Source organism: Eretmochelys imbricata, chromosome 10 (genome assembly GCF_965152235.1).
Source record: "Eretmochelys imbricata isolate rEreImb1 chromosome 10, rEreImb1.hap1, whole genome shotgun sequence".
NCBI classification, from domain to species: domain Eukaryota; kingdom Metazoa; phylum Chordata; order Testudines; family Cheloniidae; genus Eretmochelys; species Eretmochelys imbricata.
Genome location: NC_135581.1, coordinates 65,093,719 through 65,112,142, shown reverse-complemented (window position 1 = coordinate 65,112,142; position 18,424 = coordinate 65,093,719). Strand labels below are relative to the sequence as shown.

Here is an 18,424-nt window from a genome sequence, read left to right as displayed (position 1 = left end):
TGGGATAAAATGTGAGCTGATGGCTTGTTTTCCCATGTCTATCAAAACGTTATTTGTCCTGGATAAGTAGGTGAACGTAAGACTAAACTATTGCTACCATATCTATCTGTAAATTTATCTGGTGTGTCTCCAAGTATTTAATCCGTTTTCATTTTCTGATGTGTTGAAATAATTTGAACTACAGTATAAACAAACTATAAATATATATACATGCCTCTAATTTGAAAGTTTGTTATAAACAGCTTTCTGTGTTGTGGTGAAAATTTTTTCTTGACAATTATTTTGTCATAAGATTAGTTTCTTCTGGCCTACTTTTTTTATTGCTTAGTATAATGTTAACATTCTTTTGCTTCATAAAAATTTAGATCTTTAGGTTGAACAGTTTTGTTTACCACTGTATCTTGTGTATTTTGTACAGAGTCCTTGAATGCAGTTGGAATTACATTTCAGTCATGCTTTCAAAATATATATTGCACACTAGGAATTTTTAACAGTTAAGCATTAGAGTTAAGCTATTAAAAGCTAAGAGTTCATGAAACAGTTTGCACTAATTTCTTTTTCAGAATAAAGGACTAAGTTACTAGTAAACTCACACCAATTATATGTAACTATTCAGCAATTTTATTCTTTCCCTTTTGGTTTTACAGACAATTTCCATTATATAATAATGACATCAGATGGCAGCAGCCAAACCCAAGCCCCACAGGACCATACCTTGCATATCCTATTATATCTGCTCAACCACCAGTCTCTACAGAGTATACGTATTACCAGTTTATGCCAGCACCATGTGCACAAGTCATGGGTTTCTATCATCCTTTTCCTGCACCCTACTCTGCACCCTTCCAGACAGCAAGTGCTGTAAGTACAGTTACAACAGAATGCGCTGATCGCCCAAACCAGCCAGGCCAAGTCTTTCCATTATCCAGACAGCGAAGCAAAAGCAGTAACAGGGGACCAGCTGCGCAAAAGGTAAGCGTGTTATTTTTGAGCCCTAATTAACAGAGCAAATAATAGAATCATGTGAAAACATCTTGGCACAAAAAATGAACTGCTTTTTCGTCCTATATATTTTTGTTCAACAGCATAGGACAAGTATGTATAATAATTTTCTCTACCCTTGGTTTCTTCTGAAGCAGTGTAACTTTATATAGTTATAAAGTATAACAATGATGCTTTAATTTTACACAATTAGTATTTCAAAGGACTTAACAAGATCATCCTATTGTGACTGTTGTACTGTAAGAAACTAGATATACTATCTGAGGGGTGATGCTGTTGGCTTTAGGGAGCTGGGAGACAGGTTGTTTGAGGGTCGTATACGGCCAACAGCTGCTTCATTGGATGTTGTTGACTACCACGGAGGATTTTTTTTCTCTCTGGCTCTTGAATATTGCATAAGTAATTTTAAAACAGTAGGTTGGTGGTTTTCAAACTTTTTTTTCATTTGCGGACCCCTAAAAAGTTTCAGATGGAGGTGTGGACCCCTTGGGAAATTTAGACATTGTCTGCAGACCACAGATTGAAAACCACTGTAGTAGGTGATTTATCATGCCACATGCACTAGGCTGCTTACATCCAACAGCATTTCTGAGGGCTTTATTGGAACACGTTTTAGGTACATATATGTCCTAAGAAGCACTGGTTATATTGAAGTAGAAGAAGTCCATTAATATGTTGTACTTCACAAACAGAGCGTCTTTTAGCTTAGTCCTTTTGCTTTTGTAGAAATACATTAATTATATTAAACTGCAACAAAACTCTCCTCTCTTGCTCCCCAGTAGTTGTCTAGCATTAGCTGCTTAGGTAATAGTCTCCAAAACTTGTTGGCTTACAGTATAATATAGTATTTGTAGTTCCTTAAACTAAGCTGCATGGAAGATATTGAGAACTTCTTCAAACTGATAGATGCTAGAATGTGATCCAAAATAGTATCAACCTTGTGAACTACTGGAGAACATTACTCATAATCTCTTGTTTCAAACAGGTAATTTCTATAAAGAATCTGTTAGAACTTCATAAAAATTGTAATAGCACTAACCAAACAATTTTAACTGTCATATTTAAGTAATATGTCTCATGTATATATTTGATCTTTTAAAACAGCAATTACAGTTACAGACGCACACAAAAAGCAAAAGGGCTCCAGTGAAAAGTGTAGCTATCCAAAAAGAGACCAGTGCATCAGGCCCTGAGAACAGATCAAAAATTGTGCTGTTGGTTGATGCATCTCAGCAAACAGGTAAGATGTTGTCTTTTTTTGTGTCTAACGAACTGGAACTGCAGCTGTAAGTTAAGGAGGGTTGGACCCACAAGATATCTAATGGAGAACTTCAAGAACCAAAGAAGTGCTGTAGAAAACATGCGGTTGACTCATTAAGTTCTGAGAGAGCAAAGAATGCCAATTAATCAGTGCCACATCATAGGAATGTTGCTGGAGATGTATGACTACTCCTAATTATTAAAGGCTCCTTAACCCACTTTGGGAAAGAAATGATGGATTGCACCACTAGTGGCCTGACTGACTTTGACTTGGAATCTTATCTTCCTACCTAATTTCTCTAGTAACTTTAAATTGTATGGTATGGTTTGCTTCCTGTCCTAAACTGTAGTTGTATTGTCTTTGAGCTGCTGTCACATTTCATCCCCAAAATGACTGCCATCAGTGGCAGTTGTGATCCCAGTAGAACAAATTATGATTATCTGAAGGCATCAGAGGTAAGAGAGAGCACCCAAAACCTTTAGATGATCAAGGCCGCTGGCTCTGCAGACTTTGAAGTCCCCACTCATGGAATCTCAATTTACAGACTGACAGGTGGTTTCTCTAGGACTAAGTTTTGCTGAGTTGAGTTGATATGGAGACTCCAGCTAGCAGTATTTATTAGCTGAAGCCTATGGTGTTAACACTTGGAGTTGAAAAGACACTGTCAGGACTTGTGAGAAAAAGATGTTTGTAAACACTCTTTAGAAAACCTTCCTGAAGCTTGAAACTGCAGTTTTTGTTTTTTATGAACAGAAAATTTCCCCTTATTTCTCACCTGCTCACTCAAACTTCTCCACTGTGTGCATTTAATTTGTTGTAAGGCTGCTAATGAATGGTAGGCTGCAGACACTGATTTTACTTTTAGTTTAAGGTAAGAGTCATGGTTATAGAAATATTGGTAAATTTTTGGGTGGGGGTTGGGGAAAACCCTTGTAAACAATGAAATGGACTTTCCAAATAGCTAGAAAGGTAGGTGGTGTGAGTGTGAGACTTGTGGCAGGACTGATAATTGGGCTCCTGATATATTTTTGGTGGAGGCTGATTGTCAGAAAGTTTTTGAAATCTTGAATCTATAAACATTCTATAGCATGTAGTGAGTCAGTAGGGCTCAATTATATGACTTAACCAGATAAAAACCTCAGTATTGAAGGTTTAACGCCACTTGCTGCAGAGAAGTAGTTCTAAACAAGAACTGTTAATTGCATGACAGTAAGCTTAAACTTTGGTAAGATTTGGGAGGCATGTGTTAAAACTGGAGGCTATCGTTTTATCTAATACTTCATATAATCTTCCTTTCCATGGCTGTTTTGAGGGAAAACAGTTAACATCAAGTTAAAAAAATTACCTACCTTTAAAAAAATTTCTTTTGCAAAAGTCTTGGTATCTGGCTGCCTGGGGCCTACATGAAATGAATGGTAATCTGTGTACTTTCTAATGGTTATCACACTTCCATGCTAATTAGAACTCTTGTTGGCAATTGCGGCAGGTACCCCCACTGGACTAATATTAATTGTCTTCGCTCTATCTGTTCTTTGGCAAACTTCTAGTGCCATCAATCTGGAACTTTTCAGGAGTAATAAAATTCACTGGGCTGGGAGAAGGATAAATCTCTTCCAAGAGTGGTCTGCAAAACTACTTTTTTGTTGTTTTTTTGAGACTAGATATAAGAGCAGTTCTAAAAACCACACAGTACATTGGATTTGATATAGTAAAAAAAATTATTGCAAGGGTTTCTTCATAAATTCAGCTTTATGTATCTTCTGGAATGTTTTTCTTCACTGTGGTTGCCTGTTCCATGTCTGCATTTAAAGCAATAATTGCAAGAATCCTGCTGTATGAATATTTAGAGACCCAGAATGCAACTTAATGAGAATTTTGGCTTGACAACCTACATGCTGTTACCTAATTCCCTTGTTTTGAAGACTCTTGTTGTTGGCAACAAAACCTGTTTGTTGGCAAATCCCATTGCCAAAAATAGGTTGCATCTTGATCAAGGGGTCGGTTAGTACAACACAGGTAGATGTGGTAATAGTCTGAAAACTGGATCTTGCTGCTTACTTCATCCAGCACTGTCAGTACATTTCTCTTTTTACTAGTTTGAAAGTTCATGATACTAAGATTTCTTTTCAGTAGCTTTTGTGTTTTCATCACAAATGTTAATGTATCATTAGTAATATTTTCAGCTTTCTAACAGCTGCCACACAATAGTTATACTTCCTTTGTCTTACAGATTTTCCTTCAGAGATAGCTAATAAGTCACTTTCTGAGAGCTCTAGTACAGTGCTATGGAAATCAAAAGGCAGGCGAAGACGTGCATCCCATCCTGCTGCAGAGTCCTCCAGTGAACAAGGGGCCAGTGAAGCTGATATTGACAGCGATAGTGGTTACTGCAGTCCTAAACATAGCAACAATCAGGCTGCTGCTGCTATGACTTCAAAAAATACAGATTCTGGTGCAATGAATGTAGGTGAACATTTGTGAAGTGCCAAGGCTGCTGTTTAATGCTACGATAATAAAAATATTTGCTAAAATGTTCTTTCTTCCTTTTCAGATTGTAGAACCATCAATAAATGCAGGTATAGCTTTTTTTTTTTAACTTGCAAAGAAAATCTTGAAGCTGTCACATTTGCTGTGTCATATTATATCTTTATTTACATGTTGCTAGGAATATTCCTGTGTCTTCCTAAATCAGTTAGCGTAGCCATTACCCCATGCTCCTTCAAATCTCTTCTCAAGACCCATCTGTACTATCACACCCATGATCAATTGCTCAATGATAATGAATAGGCAGGTAGCTTGGTAATGATTCATTAATTGCACTTGTCTGTATCTAAAGAGAAAAAAAAATTGAGGCTTTCAGATATATTCTCAGCTAAGAATACATGCAACCTTGTGTTTCACACTTGCTTCCTGTTTCCTTCCGCGCTGTGTTCTACCTTACTTGTTGTATTTTGTTGCTATTTAGAACACAAGCTGCTTGGGTCAATGACTTGTATTGTATGTTGTACAGGACAGAACAAGGAGGTTCTCATCCTGATCAGGAGTTTTAAACCCTACTGTAATAATAATAAAAAATAACTGTAGAGGAATTGTACTAAATTCAGCCCTGAAAACAGTGGGCAGAAAAGTCAATTGGACTGGCTCACTGTCCATAATATGCAACTATTCTAATGAGCCCACTATTACATTAGACATTTACCAAGATAATCAAACTTCACTATTGGCAGTTGAGTGCCTATGATTGACTTCTGTTCTCAAAAGCAGGTTTTTTTACCAAATTCTAGAAATCATAAGTATGGAACTGAATTTTTGGCAGAGAAGAAACTATTGCAAGATTCGCATCACAATATTGGTGTGATCTTTTACTTTTAAGTGACACAAGTTTTCGGTGGTATATACAATCAAAGTAATACAACTTACTGACTTTTCTTTCATACATTTTATTTTGAAATTTCTATTTCTTTCAGCTGCCATAAGTTGGACTAATGTAAATTCCCAGGCAACTCAGAAAAAACCTTGGATAGAACACCCTCAGACATTTGCCAGAGTTGGAAGACCAGCTGAACAAAGAAATAGTTCACAGGTACCTTTAATGTTTTAAAATTAAAACACATTCATTTCTTGTAAATTGCATCTCTCAAATTATTAAGAAGTAACATACAGTAAGCAATGCATTAAAATGGAAGTGGAAAGCAAACTTTATATCATGATTTAATCACTCTATGCATTCTATTTATTGCCTTCATACTTTGGCTGCAGTACACATTTGGTAATATTCTGCCTATAATCTCACGTTAAGGAGGGTCTATTTATTCTGGGCATGTCAGTAGTATGTGAAATGGAGAGATGTCTGGAAAGTGTACAATTTAATAATAGAATAATCAATGCAATGATTTTCAGGTACTATATGGACAATTTAACAGATGCTTTAAACAAGTGGAAAATGCTTCAATTTTAGTCTTTGAAAATTGATCAAAATATTTGAGATTTTTTAAAATTACTAAATTTTTTATGGCATTTACATTCTCTGTTCTCATTCTTGTCAATTTATTTGCAGCCATCATGATATATTGGTGCCTTTTTATATTGTTAGCATTCCCATTACATTTTCTTTATGCTGCTCTGGTATCTAAGTAGATGGTTTTAAATCAGAAATTGTTTTATGCTAAAATTTGTGCAAGGTCTTGCCGTAGGATGAAATTCTTATAAAACTTTACTTGGGAATGCTAATTGATATGTATTGGATAGGATTTTTTTGTGGGAACTATATAAAAAGAGAGTGCCCTTTTTAACCTTGGCCGTCTTGCAATTTTTATTTGTGTTTTTTTTTTTTAAATCTGAAACAAGCTGCAGTCTGTGCTAAGGCAGCAGTCTTGCATCAGGATCCAACAGCACAGACCTTCATTTGTGGCCTAAAATGGCCACTCATTTTCATTTAGACTGTAGGTATTGGAAGCGAAGCATGTGTACACAAGAAGATACTTAGTCTTGTTCGGTGCACGCTGGTGGGTTCACTATTTTCTCTCCTATGTCAGCCAAGGTGTGTGTCTTACATATTGCTAACATAACATTAATATGTATTAAGCACATGGCATAAATATTGTTTGTATGAAGGTTGGGCTGTTATGCCAGCTCAACTATATTTTTCCCCCACAATGCTGTTCACTGGTATATCCCACAATACCTTAGAACAGACAATTCAGCATTTAGCATAAGTGGACAGGAAAACCATCAAAGACCAAATACATTGATACTCTGTGCTGGTACAAGCTGGGGCGTACCTTTACAGACCAGTTCCTGGAATGCTAGTTAGTATCAAAAACAAAGATCAGAAAGGTACAAAACAACAAGTTAAGGAACTGGTACACTGGTGGGTTAAATCTTGTGTGACCTATGAAGTGCTTTCTAACTTGTAAGCAACCATTCTGTAAATACAAGCGGTCTTCAGGTGTATCTTTGAAGTACACCTTATGCAGAAGGTGAACATGCTGTGAGATAAGAATTGCTTTCCAGAACAAGGACATGTACAGTATGTCTCCTTTTTTTGTATTGTACTATTTTGTCTTTTGATCGGGGTGGGCAAACTTTTTGGCCCGAGGGCCACAGTGTGGTTGCAGAACTGTATAGGGGGCTGGATAGGGAAGGCTGTGCCTCCCCAAACAGCCTGGCCACTGCCCCCATCCGACCCCTCCCACTTCCTGCCCCCTGACTGCTCCCGACCCATCCAACCCCCCCTGCTCCTTGTCCCTAACCGCCCCCCGGGACCCCACCTCCTATCCAAATCCCCCTGCTCCCAGTGCCCTGACTGCCCTGGCCCCTATCCACATCCCTGCCCCCTGACAGGCTCTCCCGGGACCCCACAGCTATTCAACCCCCAGCCCGTTCCCTGACTGCCCCCCAGAACCTCTGCCCTATCCAATCGCTCCCTGTGCCCTGACTGCTCCCCGGAACCCTCTGCCCCTTATCCAATCCCTGGCCCCCTTACCATGCCGCTCAGAGCAGTATGTCTGACAGCGGCACGGCCCAGCTGGAGCCAGACACAGTGCCGCGCTGCTCGGCAGGAGCGTGCAACCCCGCTGCCCAGAGCGCTGCCCGTGCAGCGGCGTGGCTGCAGGGGAGGGGGAACATCCAGGGAGGGGCTGGGGGCTAGCCTTCCCAGCTGGGAGCTCAAGGGCCAGGCAGGATGATCCTGCGGGCTGGATTTGGCCCGTGGGCCGTAGTTTACCCACCTCTGCTTTAGATAATACGTTTGACTCGGTTTGGTTATTTGGGCTCTTGAACATTTTCCTAACAAATCAAAAGTGTAATCAATCAATTAGCTATACAATTAATCAAAACCTTTAATCTTTGTGTATATGAAAATTGGGACTATAGAAATTGACTGCCCCATAATCTTCTAGGAATACAACAGTTCTCAATTGTTATAATCTATTCTGGCAATTTGAGTCAGCTCAAGCGTTTCTGGCCACAATTTTGCATGGACTGGTGCTTCTGGATATCCTGGGGGAGAAGGAAGAGAACTGGTTTCCTTTTAATCCCACAGACATTTCACATCACTTTTATTTAATCCCACAGACTAAGTGCCAAATTAAGCTCAGGGAGCTATAAAATACACTTCACTTTGCCAGCCAAGCTCATTGCAACTGAAGGAGGAATTGCTCTTGGAACAGCTTCTGCCCTTTGTTCCACCAAGAGGGCAGATTTAATTCATACCCAGGTCCTTTGGCAGTGAGAGCTCAGTCAGAGAATGGTCATGTATATGGAATCTATGGCATGCTCCCTTTTTAGCCAGCCCCTCCCATGCCTGGCACTGTGCTGAACTTCAGCCTTATAAATGGAGTTTAAGGAGTTTTTATGCCATTGCAACCCCAAGGGATGTCTGTGCACATTCATGCCCTTGTAAGCGTCCTGTGAATATAGCCCTTTCTGCACATAGAGTGGCTTGTGGGATTGGCTTGCAGGGAAGGTGGGGAGGGTCCAGTAAAACAGGTTTTGAGAGGATTTTTTGGTCCGTTTGGTCCAACCACAGTCAGTTAAGAGGAGATTCTGAGGATCCTAATCCTTTAATTCAGAGAAGTCACCAAGTGACCTCCTTTTAGTTCTCTCTGAAAGGGCCCTGTTAGCAAACACTTCCTTCAGTTTGGAGATCAGGTGAGGAGCTGTTTTTGAGATGACTGCGATGCTCTTAATTTTAAAAAATGTGTATTGTACACATTCGGCATGCCATTATCACACTTAGTTCCTGGAAGAAAATGCTTTCTCATCGCTGCGCCTTAAACCTTCACCAATTTAAGGATAAAACTCTGAAGTCAGCAGTGGATTTGCATCTTCAGTGCCAAAGTTCACAGCGTTACCACTCTCCTTTTACTAGCTCATCAGGAACAATGTTTAGCATTGCGTTTATTTAGATGTTACATCACAGTGACTCTTTCAACTAAGTTTGTAACTGCATCAGTTCAGTCAGCAGTTTTAATATTCCTTTGTCAACTATTCAGTGGTAGAACCAGCCTTAGCATTTTGCAGAGGCAAGGAAAACAGCATTATCATCTGATAATACCTCTATGGCCAGCCTGAGCAGCTGTATTGGAGGGCACACGTCAGGAAAAATACGTTCAGTTGAAGCATTTTCTTTCTATATTCAAACCTATTTTAGCAAGGAAAAGGTCTATAAAATGAGTGAAAGCTGATATTCTTCCTTACAGTTCTTGGCCTCCAATATCAGAGGAGCCCACAGAAGACCACAACTGTGGTCTTTTAGATAAGGCCTGTCGTGTTCACTGGTATTCAAAAGGAGTGGAAGCTCAGATTATTTCAATCTCACATCACCTGTTCTGTAATACTCAAGGTGAATATGAAGAGTTTAAGGCAGAACTTTAAATGTCTTTGCTTCTGTTACCTTGTGTAACTAATTGCATATGTATGAGAAGCATATAATGGATTAATTATCTCTCCTTGCAAATCCAAATATAGAATCTGAAAAAGTTTAGTTCATTCCATAAAAGTTGTAAAAAATATACATTGCAAATATATACTGTGTATGTAGGTGTTGCTGCAATTCATTCGTTTGTAATCTTTATGTACTCATGTTAACAGTTCAGCTGATGAATACTTTTAAAGGGATGCTGTCTAGTCATAGAACAATAAGTTTCCATGAGCGCTTATAAAAAAAAATTAGTGTTTTTTGTTCTTAAACTTTATCCTGTTATTTGCGAAAAGATCCGTCAATTTCACTTTCTTTATGCATTCGTGTAATATTTCAGAGAAGGATGAAATGCAAAATATAAACCATCAGCCTTAGTGATAAAAAATAAAATTTGAATTTTAATATTCCAAAGAATTTTTAATCTATTGTCCCACCTGTAGTATATGCTTAAACTGTGCCGTCCAATCAAATACGTTCATTTTAAAAAATACACATACCCCATAGGTAATGTAGCTTATTTTGTAAAAATCAGTTTTAACTTGAGTTGTCTTTTTTTCTTTTAGTAGCTAGCATGAATGCATTACAGATCTATACCACTTTTAATTCTAAAACACTAAGAACTCTTTTCTTGTTTTGTAAGTCTGGTTTCAGATGTAGGGGGCAAAGCGCATCTTCAGAAAGAAGGCAAAAGCTGCAGAAGCGACACGAGAAGCCTTTAACCACAAGCCAGTCAAGCAGAGCAGAAAAAAGTCCCGAACCCTTGTACTTTGAGGTATTTTTTGTGTTCATATCACTGTTAGGATTTCAATAGGACAAGACCTAATAAAACATGTTGAACTGGTGATAGTTGCCTCGTGACCTCTCTTCTTGCTGAAAACTAATTCTAAAGTTCCACAACTTGATAAAATACACTGATTTCTCACAATACTATATGTATTGCCTCTGTAGTTTAGGTGTACTGTGTGGACTTTCTGATTTTATATTAAACTCAGTTAAATTTTGAAACTAGTATAATAGATTTCCAGTTTACTTTTTGCTGCAATTTTTATAGAATGTGAAAGTTAACTAAATTTAGTGCTTTTCTCTAATATTGCAGGGATTTCTTTAACATAATACACTACTCAAAATATGTACAGTATTTTAAAAGCTGTTGCCAATATACAGTTAACATAAGAACTTAATGTACAGATGGATACTTTATCTCACAAATTAGTGCAGTTTGATTAATATTTTTACCATTGGATACAAGTACTGGATACTTCCATTCCAGCCTTGGATATTCAAGTTAATGCCCTTGGTCTTTTGGTGTGTGGTGGGTTTTTACCCAAATTGTAGGCCAGTGTGACTTTTAATCGTCAATCCTTCATTTAGGATGAAGATGAATTTCCAGAGTTAAATAGTCACAGTGGAAGTGGCAAAGGTGGTAACATTCAGCAAAAATTTTCACCAAAAGTAGTAAGTAAAGACTTTTTTATGCTTGATATTTATTTTTAAGGTGAAGATAATTTCTGATTAGTGTTACCTGAATTTGCATTCCCCGTTTCCATGAATCTGTCTGATCTATTACAGTATTTACAAGGTCACAGTACTTCTTTAAAAAGCATATACAACACAAATTACTATAGACTTTGTTATGGAAATACTTTTCCAATGGTCTTTTAACTAAAATAACAATGTCAGGGAAAACCATATTGTCAAGAAGCCAAGTCTTGGATTTCTCCCCACCCCATTGCTACTTTATAAACATGGAGGAACCACGTGTGTATAGAATACCTATTTATTTAAAAAATGAATTGGTGGGAGAAAAAAAATCATTGGTAGGTTTATGTAAAAAACAAAAGTTAATATTGTTAAGTGGAAGTGTTGAAGCAAAAAAATCATGAAAGAAATGAAGCTGGGGGGTGGGGGTGGGAATCCATAAAGATGTTGCTTTAAAACTTATATAGCTATTGTTTGTGTAGGGCCCGAGCAAACAGTAAGTTTTGAGTTTAGTTACATGACAAATTCAGCAAAAACTGTTAATCTAAAGAACCTGCTGTTGAATTTAAGAGGGTGGTTCTTCTATTATTGTTCCAATATTATTTTTATATTGACTTCTTTAGAGGTGTATGTCAATACTCACTGACCTCATAAATCCAGACAATACTTACCTTGTAAGTTATCAATTTTTGGCCATCTCAGCTTCCAGTCTATATATGTTATATACACTGAATGTTTTAATGGAACTCTCTCCACTGTAGTCATGAACTAAAAATTTAATAGTTCAGTTTAACAGATGTCATTCTGAAGAGAAAATTAAGTCAGCAGTTAATAAATAAACAAACCATATTGGCCTCTGAAATGATTCCGAAGCAGAAATTTGCATGAGAACCCTCAGTATTGATCTCTGATTACTGATTCATTTGCTGTTTTCTGCAAAATCATGTATCTAGAATTGTTTATATGGTCATTAGTTATTGGTAGAAAGTCAAATCCTGAGAATCTGGGAATTTGCTAAATAGCTCATGTTGGGGCGGGGGGAATCCCTGAAGTAGTAATTAGGGTGGAAAACACAGAAATAATAGAACTGGAAGGGACCTCGAGAGGTCATCTAGGCCAGTCCCCTGCACTTGTGGCAGGACTAAGTATTATCTAGACCATTCCTGACAGATGTTTGTCTAACCTGTTCTTAAAAATCTCCAATGATGGAGATTCCACAGCCTCCCTAGGCAATTTATTCCAGTGCTTAACCACCCTGACAGTTAGGAAGTTTTTCCTAATGTCCAACCTAAACCTCCCTTGTTGTAATTTAAGCCCATTGCTTCTTGTCCTATCCTCAGAGGTGAAAGAAAAAACATCCTTCTCCCTCCTCCTTGTAACGACCTTTTATGTACTTGAAAACTGTTACTGTGTCCCCTCTCATTCTTCTCTTTTCCAGACTAATCAAACCAAATTTTTTCAATCTTCCCTCATAGGTCATGTTTTTCTAGACCTTTAATCATTTTTGTCGCTCTTCTCTGGACTCTCTCCAATTTGTCCACATCCTTCTTGAAATGTGGCGCCCAGAACTGGACACACTACTCCAGTTGAGGCCTAATCAGTGCAGATTAGAGCAGAAGAATTACTTCTCCTGTCTTGCTTACAACATTCCTGCTAATACATCCCAGAATGATGTTCGCTTTTTTTGCAACAGCGTTACACTGTTGACTCTCATTTAGCTTGTGGTCCACTATGACCCACAGATCCCTTTCTGCAGTACTGCTTCCTAGGCAATCATTTCCCATTTTGTATGTGTGCAACTGATTACTCCTTCCTAAATGGAGTACTTTGCATTTGTCTTATTGAATTTCATCTTATTTACTTCAGACCATTTCTCCAGTTTGTCCAGATCATTTTGAATTTTAATCCTATCCTCCAAAGCACTTGCAACACCTCCCAGCTTGGTATCATCCGCAAACTTTATAAGTGTACTTCCTATGCCATTATCTAAATCATTGATGAAGTTATTGAACTTATCCCTGCAGGACCCCATTTGTTGTGCCCTTCCAGCATGACTGTGAACCACTGATAACTACTCTCTGGGAATGGTTTTCCAACGAGTTTTACACCCACCTTATAGTAGCTCCATCTAGGTTGAATTTCCCTAGTTTGTTTATGACATGTAATATGTCTCTTTCACTATAAAGATTAAGTACTCCACAAAACTAATTTAGCTGTATCCTCATGCATACTGTGACTTGTTGTGTCACAGCTATGTTACTTGTTTGATGGGTAGTATATCTGCTAAATAGACTAGTTCTCTACCTTTGCATAATTCTTTTGCTACTGTCTCAGATAAGTAGTTCCTTTTCTATTGTAACAGCTTGTAATTATGTTTATTCTCTTTCTTCTGCAACCTTAGCTGGATAATTTACCTGAAAATTCTCCAATCAATATAGTCCAAACTCCAATTCCTATTACAACCTCTGTACCCAAACGTGCAAAAAGTCAAAAGAAGAAAGCTTTGGCAGCAGCACTTGCCACAGCTCAAGAATATTCAGAAATAAGTATGGAGCAGAAGAAACTCCAGGTCTGTTACATTTTCAAGTAGTAATTGCTAGGGGAGGAATAACCATCATCCAATAGCATTCCTTCGTACACTATTATAACAATAATGTCTGTTTAAAATAGATGCTGTCTTCTGCTGATTGTTGGTAAATAGACATAAAGGTGAACTATGTCTTATGTTCATGTTACAGGAGGCTTTATCAAAAGCAGCTGGGAAGAAGAGTAAAACTCCTGTGCAGCTAGACTTAGGGGATATGTTAGCAGCGCTTGAGAAACAGCAACAAGCAATGAAAGCCCGTCAGCTCACCAATACCAGGCCCCTCTCATACACAGGTAATTCCATCTAACTTTAGTATTCCATAGCTTCTCTTTTGAGAACATAAGATGAAAATCTGATCATTCAAAATCTAGCGCTTACCTCATGTGGCTCCTGAAAGTGGCCAACACACCCCTCTGGCAGTGGCTCCTAGGTGGGGGGGGTTCAGGGGGTCTCCGCGCACCGGTGCCCACAGGCACCGCCCCCATAGCTTCCATTGGCCGCAGTTCCCGGCCAGTGGGAGCTGTGGAGTCAGGGCTCAAGGCGGGGCCGGTGCGCGGAAACCCCCTCCCCAGGGGCCACAGGAATGTGCTGGCCACTTCCTGGAGCAGTACGGAGCAAGGGTGGGCAGGAAGCCTGCCTTAGCCCCATTGCACTGCCACTGGGGGCCCCTGGACCCTTTTAAATCACCGAGGCCCCTGGGCAGTTGCCTTCTTTGCCTGAACACTTATTAAAGTGCTATTGTATAAAGTACTGTGAATCACACTATGAATCGCCTCTGGGAAATAAATGAACAAAATGCACTTTTTGTATTCCCTAATTTGCAAGGAGTCTTCCACTCATAAATACTGACCAGCAAGGTTGTATCTAACAAAGTGCCAGAAAGAACTTTGATTGTAGGCTTCATTTTAAAATGCATTTCTTTTGGCCTGTTGCTATATAGAAAAATCTTATTTCTTCCAAATAATGTCAGTTAAATTCTACCTTCCTTCTTAATCTGTTATATTATTATAACTAACAGAAGTATTTACAGATTACATATTCGAGTCTAGGAAAATGATATTTACATGTCATTTGAGACAAACTCCATCTTACTCTTAAATGTTCTGTGATGTCTAGCCCTCTTTTTCTCCTGGAATGAGTAGTCCGTTTCCTAAAACATGAGGCTAAATTAAAGAAATATGTAAATGTGAAAACATCAACATTTGGTGATGTAACTTTCCTGTCATAAACTTCCCCTTCCCCTGCAAAAGGAAGGAAAATCTACTTGGTGAGAATTCATTAGTGGAAATTTTGAAAGTGTGTGGGCTTTCTTTCAGTAGTGTCTTTTAATGAAACTATCTTTTTTGTCTATATTTAGTTGGTGGTGCTGCACCTTTTCATACCAAAGAATCTACCAACAGAAAGTCATTAACTAAAGGACAGCCATCTGTGGGTTGTCTTAATCCTTTGGACTCGACTGCTCCAAAAGTAAAAAGAGGAAAAGAGAGAGAAATTTCCAAACTAAAACGCCCTACCGCACTTAAAAAGGTAAACCATGCAACTGTTTTGGGACTGTCTTGATCCAAGTTTCAAGATTAAGAGATAACAATGACAAATAATTCTCTTAATAATGTTTTAGTTGTGGTCTAGTGGGATTGGGAATCATGAACTCCTGAATTGTGATGCCCTGATCTTTAGGACAGCTGGGGACCAATTTTCTCCTAAAGGAATAGTTCTCTCGCAGCTCTTGCTGATTTCTGGAGTACAGCATGCATCTGACATACCCCTAGAACAGACCCAGCACTGGGTTGTGTATCTGGTGGAGGGTGGGAGAGTAAAGAGAAGCAAGTGATGTATAGATGGCTACTGACTATCCAGGAAATGCAACAAGGCTGAGAATCTAGCCCATATTTTTCATTATTCAGTACAGTATTGGCATATGTCATTGATGCTTTGACATTTTATCATTAGCTTTTATCTTTGATACAGTAAATAGCCATGTAGTCTCAGCACCTTGTATTGTGGTGCTTTTTTATGCTTTTCAAAAAAATTTCCAGAAGAAGCTATAAAATTCTGTTGCAATTTTATTGCATTCTTGCATCAGGTGTGCTTACAAGAGTGGGGGTGGGTGGTGGTGACAAAGATGAACGCTCTTTACAAAACAGAAGTTTGAAAGAGTGTTTGGAAAATATTTTAAACAAAAGCTGTGAAAAAAAAACCCTTCTTGTATGGCTACTACTCTAAAAATACTCCGGTGTTGTGTTTATGCCTTATTGCTACCACTAAAATGAAGAGTGCCGCTTCTCATCCATCAAACAGATTTAAAACGTGTTTACATTTACTTACAGGAACAAAAAGGCTCTAAAACAAACTTGATGAATTTTTCCTATTTCTGTGTGAGGGAAGCTTTTCACCTCGTAGCAATCTGTAATACTTACAGGTTTCTAATCGATTGAAAACGAGTACCTTGTTCCTAGATTATTTTAAAAGAGAGAGAAGAAAAGAAAGGACGCTTATCTGCAGATCACAGTCTTCTGGGATCTGATGAACAGAAAGAGGTTCATGTAAGTTTGACTAATGACCAGTCTCAGGAGTTAGCCTCTCAAGAAGGTAAGAGTCTTCTTGTTTTAGGATTTTTAAAAATGATTGTTTTAAATTGAAGTGTCTATACATTTTTAACATGTAACAAAGTCCATTACCATTAGCTTGTTATATATTGTATGAACAGCTATTTCCCTTATGAAAGAATGGAAATTAGATGAAAAAGACCTATTTGAGGCCATTTTGTCCATCTCTCAACTATTCAAGATTCTCATGTGCTTTGTCTGTTATACCGATAAAATAAAAAGAAAAGGAGTACTTGTGGCACCTTAGAGACTAACCAATTTATTTGAGCATAAGCTTTCATGCGCTACAGCCCACTTCATCGGATGCATAAAAGTGGAAAATGCAGTGAGGATGGTTTTTATACACACAGATCATGAAAAAATGGGTGTTTATCACTTCAAAAGGTTTTCTCTCCCCCCACCCCACTCTCCTGCTGGTAATAGCTTATCTAAAGTGATCGCTCTCCTTACAATGTGTATGATAATCAAGGTGGGCCTTGATTTGTGCTGGAAATGGCCCACCTTGATTATCATACACATTGTAAGGAGAGCGATCACTTTAGATAAGCTATTACCAGCAGGAGAGTGGGGTGGGGGGGAGAGAAAACCTTTTGAAGTGATAAACACCCATTTTTTCATGATCTGTGTGTATAAAAACATCCTCACTGCATTTTCCACTTTTATGCATCCGATGAAGTGGGCTGTAGCGCATGAAAGCTTATGCTCAAATAAATTGGTTAGTCTCTAAGGTGCCACAAGTACTCCTTTTCTTTTTATTTTATCGGTATAACAGACAAAGCACATGAGAATCTTGAATAGTTGAGAGATGGACAAAATGGCCTCAAATAGGTCTTTTTCATCTAATTTCCATTCTTTCATAAGGGAAATAGCTGTTCATACAATATATAACAAGCTAATGGTAATGGACTTTGTTACATGTTAAAAATGTATAGACACTTCAATTTAAAACAATCATTTTTAAAAATCCTAAAACAAGAAGACTCTTACCTTCTTGAGAGGCTATTTCCCTTATGAAAGAATGGAAATTAGATGAAAAAGACCTATTTGAGGCCATTTTGTCCATCTCTCAACTATTCAAGATTCTCATGTGCTTTGTCTGTTATACCGATAAAATAAAAAGAAAAGGAGTACTTGTGGCACCTTAGAGACTAACCAATTTATTTGAGCATAAGCTTTCATGCGCTACAGCCCACTTCATCGGATGCATAAAAGTGGAAAATGCAGTGAGGATGGTTTTTATACACACAGATCATGAAAAAATGGGTGTTTATCACTTCAAAAGGTTTTCTCTCCCCCCACCCCACTCTCCTGCTGGTAATAGCTTATCTAAAGTGATCGCTCTCCTTACAATGTGTATGATAATCAAGGTGGGCCTTGATTTGTGCTGGAAATGGCCCACCTTGATTATCATACACATTGTAAGGAGAGCGATCACTTTAGATAAGCTATTACCAGCAGGAGAGTGGGGTGGGGGGGAGAGAAAACCTTTTGAAGTGATAAACACCCATTTTTTCATGATCTGTGTGTATAAAAACATCCTCACTGCATTTTCCACTTTTATGCATCCGATGAAGTGGGCTGTAGCGCATGAAAACTTAGGCTCAAATAAATTGGTTAGTTTCTAAGGTGCCACAAGTACTCCTTTTCTATTTCCTTAAGTACCCTCACACCTTCTTGTCAACTGACTAAATGGGCCATCTTGATTATCACTACAAAAGTTTTTTTTTCTCCTGCTGATAATAGCTCATCTTAACTAATTAGCCTCCCACAGTTTGTATGGTAACTTCCAACTTGTGTGTGCGGGGCGCGGGGTGGTGCTTCCCTCCTCGGGCTCCCCGGGGGAAGGCGGGCTGGGTGACCCTCGCCAGAGGAGGGTCCGGCTGCCTCCTTTCCTCTCCCCTCTCTGAGACTGTGTGTGTGTTTCTATATGTTCCATTCTATGCATCCGATGAAGTGGGCTGTAACCCACGAAAGCTTATGCTCAAATAAATTGGTTAGTCTCTAAGGTGCCACAAGTACTCCTTTTCTTTTTGTGAATACAGACTAACACGGCTGCTACTCTGAAA

At 38.5% G+C, this 18,424-nt stretch overlaps 1 protein-coding gene across 3 annotated transcripts in view; it reads left to right on the top strand.

Moving 5' to 3' along the window:
* Positions 1 to 18,424, top strand: part of SECISBP2L (SECIS binding protein 2 like) — a 54,919-nt gene that overhangs the window by 14,737 nt on the left and 21,758 nt on the right. For all 3 annotated transcript variants that reach the window (XM_077827654.1, XM_077827655.1, XM_077827656.1), the window contains exons 3-13: positions 648 to 972; positions 2,107 to 2,242; positions 4,494 to 4,726; positions 4,815 to 4,839; positions 5,731 to 5,846; positions 10,327 to 10,458; positions 11,058 to 11,141; positions 13,567 to 13,734; positions 13,904 to 14,045; positions 15,110 to 15,279; positions 16,209 to 16,341. In XM_077827654.1, the coding sequence (XP_077683780.1) occupies positions 648 to 972; positions 2,107 to 2,242; positions 4,494 to 4,726; positions 4,815 to 4,839; positions 5,731 to 5,846; positions 10,327 to 10,458; positions 11,058 to 11,141; positions 13,567 to 13,734; positions 13,904 to 14,045; positions 15,110 to 15,279; positions 16,209 to 16,341 (1,664 nt within the window). The remainder of the gene's footprint in view (positions 1 to 647; positions 973 to 2,106; positions 2,243 to 4,493; positions 4,727 to 4,814; positions 4,840 to 5,730; positions 5,847 to 10,326; positions 10,459 to 11,057; positions 11,142 to 13,566; positions 13,735 to 13,903; positions 14,046 to 15,109; positions 15,280 to 16,208; positions 16,342 to 18,424) is intronic.